At 60.9% G+C, this 5,722-nt stretch overlaps 1 protein-coding gene across 1 annotated transcript; it reads right to left on the bottom strand.

Moving 5' to 3' along the window:
* Positions 1 to 774: 774 nt before the first annotated feature.
* On the bottom strand, positions 775 to 3,553 carry TPBGL (trophoblast glycoprotein like). The gene has a single exon (XM_045816326.2). The coding sequence runs from the start codon at positions 3,478 to 3,480 to the stop codon at positions 2,311 to 2,313; it is 1,170 nt and encodes a 389-aa protein (XP_045672282.1). The 5' UTR covers positions 3,481 to 3,553; the 3' UTR covers positions 775 to 2,310.
* Between the last annotated feature and the right edge of the window lie 2,169 nt (positions 3,554 to 5,722).

Genomic DNA, 5,722 nt, shown 5'->3' with positions numbered 1-5,722 from the left:
CAAATGCCAGAATTCTAGCCTTCTGCCATGTAGTTCTAGGGCTCTGAGAATCCGAATGTGAAATAATCCAGTCTGGGGACCTTGAGGCAGGAGATAAGCCTCTTTAGTGGTCCTGCTGGCCCAGAACCCACCTGTCTCCTTGCTCCACGTATCTGAAGGGGTCATTTTATCCATACTCACCCTGCTCTACTTCTTGGCTGCTGCTTCTCTCAGCCTCTCATGTACCCAAGGTGCAGTTCCGGTAGTCCTCTCCCCAGGACAGCATAGCATGACACAGGTTATAAGGGAGTGTCAGGTAATTCATCAGAGGGGATGACACCAAAGCGGCAAATAACGATCCCTCCTTTCCTGCCTGAATTAACTGCCTCTGATTCTCTGTAGCTGGATTTCCTCCCTGATGGCCTCATCTGATGCTAATGTTTCCAGTCCAACAGCACATCTCCCCCCGCCCCCCGCCCTGCACCGCAGTGATGAGGAATGACAGGGTAAAAGGACGTAGAGAAGTGTAGGATTCCACCCTGGCTATGGATGGCCCCCTCTCAGGGGATAAAAGGCAGGCTGGTTTGGAGAGCGATGTAATCCCAGTGGGAAGTCCCTCCATGTGTCTCACCTCAATCAGAGTCTATTTCTTCTCCCATACGCCGGGAGAAGATACCAAAAGTCACTGCCTCACCTCAGGGACGTCCAAAACGCCCTCCCAAGTGTCCCCTCCCACCTCCTTTAAAGCCCCAAGGTCAGCAGGAATGATAAAGCACCACTTACAAGAATAGAGTATCCGAGATTATTGCAGACTTTATAGAAAACTGCCCAAGGGAGATCCAGATGTCTTGGGTGGGGGTGGGAAGGCAGGCCTCAAGCCAGTATGTTGAAGGGGGGGGACTTCCTGTGTGCAGAGGCAGCACAGGCCAGCCATTCTGCCTGACCTAGGGGATGGGAGTCAGGGAGAGGCAGCCCCCTCCCCTCTCACCAATTGTGCTTTGGGATCATGCAGAAGGCAGGGCCCTGAGGCTCTGATCTTAAACAGGATGACTTGTGCCTGAGACAAGAGATGAGGCCCCTCACCTCTTCTAGAAGGCATGGGGGAGGGGAGCATGGCAGCAAGGGATCCCCAGGGAAGAAGAGTCACATGGGTGGGAAAGAGCTTGTGGGCAGCAGCTCCCCGCCCTCCAAACCCTCCTCCCCTACCCCTCTCTGAGGCCACAATGTACGGGTGACCCCGGTTCTGAGGCCCAACCAACTACTTTGAACCCCTAGGACCCTCTCCGTCTCCATGGGGATCTACCAGTATGGTTGGGGGATGCTTGGCACCTGCACCTGTCTTGCAGGGCTGGAGAACTCATCCTAGGAGGAAAGGAGGGGTGGGCACACCCCAGGAATGGATTCCTCACTGGACCCTGACCCAGTGAGTGCAAGCGACGGGTGTAGGGGGTAGAGAGCCTAAGACTTGGGCAGGGGGATTAAACTCTGATCAGGGCGAACAGCTGAGAGTCTTGAGATTAGGGACAAGCACTGAGTATTGGGGGATCAGAGCCCCAGTGAGAAAGGCTGAGGATCGGTTCCATACTAAGGCTATAACAGGGTGTGACCGTCCCTGGGATGGGAGACGGATGGAGGTGAGTCCCAAGCCTGGGCCAAGGAAGGGAAGAGCCTGAGCCAGAGCTGGGCTGGGGGGCAGTATGAAATACATCCCCAGATTCGGGGAGAGTGCCCGACCCTCAGAGCCCTGGGATGTGGGTGTCTGCAGGATAGGAGGGCTCAGAGCTCTGGGGTGAGAAAAAGGCTCAAAGTCCACAAAAGCCTTCAGAGGGGTGCTCTGCTTCTGAGACCAGAATGGGATGAGAGGGTCCCTGAGCCCTGGGAAGGGAGTTGAGGTCTCCAAGCTGGAGATGGGAGTCAGGGATGTCTAGGGTGATGTTTCCCACTGAGAGGTCAGGCCTCAAAGCATAGGGTGGTGGAGGCAGTCTTAGAGCTTTCGGACTGAAGGACAAAGTTTCCTAGCCAAGTCTCGAAAGGGGGAGGGTGCTTTTGAGGGTTCAGGAGGGATGTGTCAGAGCCTGAGATGGGCAGGTAGGGTTTCTGGAATGAGAAGGGGATGTCTCTTGATCTTTGATGGTGAAAGCTCTCGGTGGTTGGGGAGAGGGGTTACAGCTTGGGGCCTCCGGGTGGGGGTGGGGGATGCCATAATCCAAAGGTCTCAGGCCGGTCAGGAGCAAGTCTCGAAGCCCCCAGCTCGCGGGGGTCTCATACCCATGGCTTCAGGCCAGGCCATCCCAGTGAAGTCCTCAGCTGGCAACCCCCAAGGGGGAACACTCAGAGGCCCGAGCCCGGGGAAGTGGCGCGGGAGCCGGCGGGGGCGGCCGGAGCCGGCGCGCGGCGCGGGTCGGCGTCCTGCTCATAACGGTAGTGGTAGCCCTCCATCTGGTCCCGGCAGGCCTCGCGCAAGTTGCGCATCCAGCGCTGGATGCCGCGGCGGTTTAGGTAGAGCACCATGAGGAAGATGAGGCCGATGAGCGCCAGCACCAGCCCAAAGAAGACGTAGGAGGCTTCCAGCTCCGGGCCGGCGACTTCCACTTCTTCCCCGCGACCGTCGGCGTCGCCGTCGGTGCAGCGCAGCCGCGCCTCGTCCAGGTCCAGGAAAGGCTGGTCCTGCAGCGCCCGCGGGGCGGCGCAGCGCAGGCGCCGCGCGTCGGGTACGCGCTCCGTGGCGTTGCGCAGCCAGGCCAGCAGGGGGCGCGCGGCACAGCCGCAACGCAGGGGGTTGTCGGCGAGCAGCAAGCGCGGCGCGGGGAGGCCGCCATCGCGCTCGAGCGCGCGCAGCTCGTCGGGGCCCAGGCCCGCTAGCGCGTTGAGGCGCGCGTCCAGCTGCTCCAGGCGCGGCAGGCGCAGCGCGGCGGGCGGCAGGCGGCTCAGCGCGTTGCCCGCCAGGCCCAGGAGGCGCAGCTCGTCCAGCGGGGCGAGCGCGGCGTCCAGCGCGCCCAGCAGCGTGGGGCCGCCTCGCGCCAGCGCGTGGTTGAGCTGCAGCGAGTGCAGCGCGGGCAGCCCGCGGAAGGCGCCGCCGCCCAGGGCGCGCAGCGGGTTGTGGCTCAGGTCGAGCGCCGTCAGGCTGGGCAGCCCGTCGAAGGCGCCGTCCTCCACCACCTCGATGTTGTTGTGCGTGAGGCGCAGCGCGCTCAGGAGCGGCAGGCGCACGCCGCCCGCCGCCACCTCCTCCCCGTCAGCGTCCCCGCCGGCGAAGGCGGCCGCGCGCAGCACCGTCAGGTTGGCGCCCACGATGGTGAGGTTGCGCGCGTCGGGCGGCACGTCCCGCGGCGGCTGCCGGAGCTCCGCGCCCGAAGCGCAGCGCAACAGCAGCTTGGGGCCGCCGAAGCAGTAGCACTGGAAGGGACAGGGTGCGGCGGGCCGGCTCAGCGCCGCCGCCACCAGCAGCAGCCCCGGCAGGAGCGGCCCCCTTTGCCCCGGCCGTCCCGCGCGCGGGGCCATCGCAGCTGCCCCCGCATCCAGCGCCCGGGCCGCCGCGCTCACCAGTGAGTTCGGAGCGCCTGGGGGGCGGGGAGGGGGGCGGGCGGGGCAAGTCCTTGACCCGGAGCGGCTGGCGGTCGCAGTCGGTCCGTCCGCTGGCTCTAAAGTCCGAGGAGTCTTTACTTTCCTGGCTGGGGCGAGAGGGGTCAGGCGGGGAGCAGAGCCCCCCGCCCCCGGTGCCCTCCTCGCCCTGCGCGCTGGCCTCCGACTTCCGCGGCCGTTCCGGGCTCCGAGCCGAGTGGGCAGGGTTTGTCTCCCCCCTCCCAGCCTCCCGGCCTCCTCCTCCTCCCCTAACGGAGTCTCCGCGCCCTCCTCGCCGAGAGGCGGGGTGGGAGGCTCCCGAGAATCAGGGCTTTAGGCTGCTGCGCTTTCTCTTTCCCCCCTCTCCGGCTCCGGGGCTGCTGAGAAGTTTGGCTCTCCCAGGCTCTGACTTGCTTCCCCCTCATCTCCCCCCATCCCCCCACGTTTAAGCTGGTCCCTTCCTCCTCCCTCTACGGCACGTGTGGGGCGGGGCCGGGCGGGAGAGAGCTGGCAGGTGGGTCAGCACCACAGAGCAAGAATTGGGGGGGAGGACCTTAGGGTTCCCCCTACAAGCCCAGGCAAGGATGAGGGGTGGGCTGGGAAAGTTATTCATCTTTCAGCCTCTTCCTGATCTATGTGACCAAGGCGAGGGCTGTGCTAGGAGAGACTGGAAAATCCCCAGCCCTGGTTCCCCCCTCAGCAACCCCAGTTACATTAGGCCTGGCTGGGTCACCACTCTTGCAGGTCCTGTGGGACTAGCGTTTTCTCGACCCCATCCTACCCTCACCCGGGGAAGGCAGCGACAACCCCCACCTCCTTTCCTCCCCCCTCCTCCCCTCCAACTCACTGGCTGCTCTGCCGGGAGTTCTTCCATCTGGTTTCCTCCAGCAGGGTGGACTCCTCCCTCAAGCACTCTCCTAGGCCCTAGGACCTGGTGGGTGTGGTGATTCAGCTCTTTGCTCTCCCCTCCCTGCTCCAGCACCTGGGCACCCCATTAGATTGTTCTACTGGGTCTCAGGCCCCTGGGGTTGTTGGACATCATCGACTGCCCCTCCTCCCTTCTAGGGTATCCCACCTGTAAATGTCGAAAGGGTGGGAGGGTTTGGAGGCCTAGAGATTTGGAGAAGGGGAGCAGATTTTGCAGCCTTGGGGGGGGGTGGTCTCAGAGGGGGCCAGGACTGAGCTGTTTATAGGTTTGTTTTGTTCTGGATTTTTTTTTTTTTTTTTTTTTCAGAACTGGGAAGCTCCAGACCTGATTTAAAGAGATATGCTCCTGAGAAGGGAGCACTCCTGGCCTTGGCATGAATTATTCAGGCTGGAGAGGCTGACACTTGATCCACAGGCCATTCTGGTATCAGCAGAGCTGGTTGGGATAGAGGCTGCACCCCCCCCCCACCCCCCCAAGAATCAGTTAGTCTTTCTCCTGAATTAGGGACAGTTGTTGAGTTGACTTCTTCCCTGAGGTTATATTTAACAGATTGACCAACAGATCAATATCACTTAAGGAAAAGAGGCAGACCCTGCAGTGGCCTGGGTGCCGGGCAAAGACCAACAACCTCACAGTGCAGGTCTGTTGATGCTGGGGTGGGGGGGTGGGGGCTTCTCTCTCCCTTCCTTCTCTCTCCCCATCCCCGTCATCACTCCTGGGTGTTGGCAGGTGAGAACTGTAACTTGCACCTGCAGGATTGGACGTGTCTACACGTACATGTAGGCTGTACACACACACGTGCTTGTACATGTAGAGGCACGTGTGATACGTGAACATCACAAGGTGCAGCCACATGTGAGGAAACACAGACTCGTGCTTCCTTGGATGCGCATACATGTGCGTAGGACCGTGTGTACAGGCCTGCCCAGGGTTGCAGGAAGGCTCAGATACACCTCGTGCAAGTACACAAAGGCTCATTCATACGTGTGCACATGTTAACACAGCTTCGCATCCATCCTGGTATGTGTCCATACATTCATAAGCACAGAAATACTTGAACATTCATATTTCTGGGACCATGTAGGTTCCTGGGCACATTCTCGGAGGGGCAGGCTTACAGACGCATACATGCAAGCACATGTATCCAGAGACTGGACAGCCTACTCGGCCCACTCCTGACCTTCACCATGCCCTTGGTCTGTATAAGTAATAGGCTGAGATACCTTTTTTTATATGGGCATAGGTGCTCAGACA

Source organism: Ursus americanus, chromosome 16 (genome assembly GCF_024610735.1).
Source record: "Ursus americanus isolate L20-20 chromosome 16, mUrsAme1.1.p, whole genome shotgun sequence".
Taxonomy (NCBI): domain Eukaryota; kingdom Metazoa; phylum Chordata; class Mammalia; order Carnivora; family Ursidae; genus Ursus; species Ursus americanus.
The sequence above is the reverse complement of the archived record's forward strand: the minus strand, read 5'-3'. Positions and strand labels throughout refer to the sequence as shown.

Excerpts from the sequence above, each read along its gene's own strand:
- TPBGL (XM_045816326.2), bottom strand. The coding sequence starts at position 3,480 with ATGGCCCCGCGCGCGGGACGGCCGGGGCAAAGGGGGCCGCTCCTGCCG.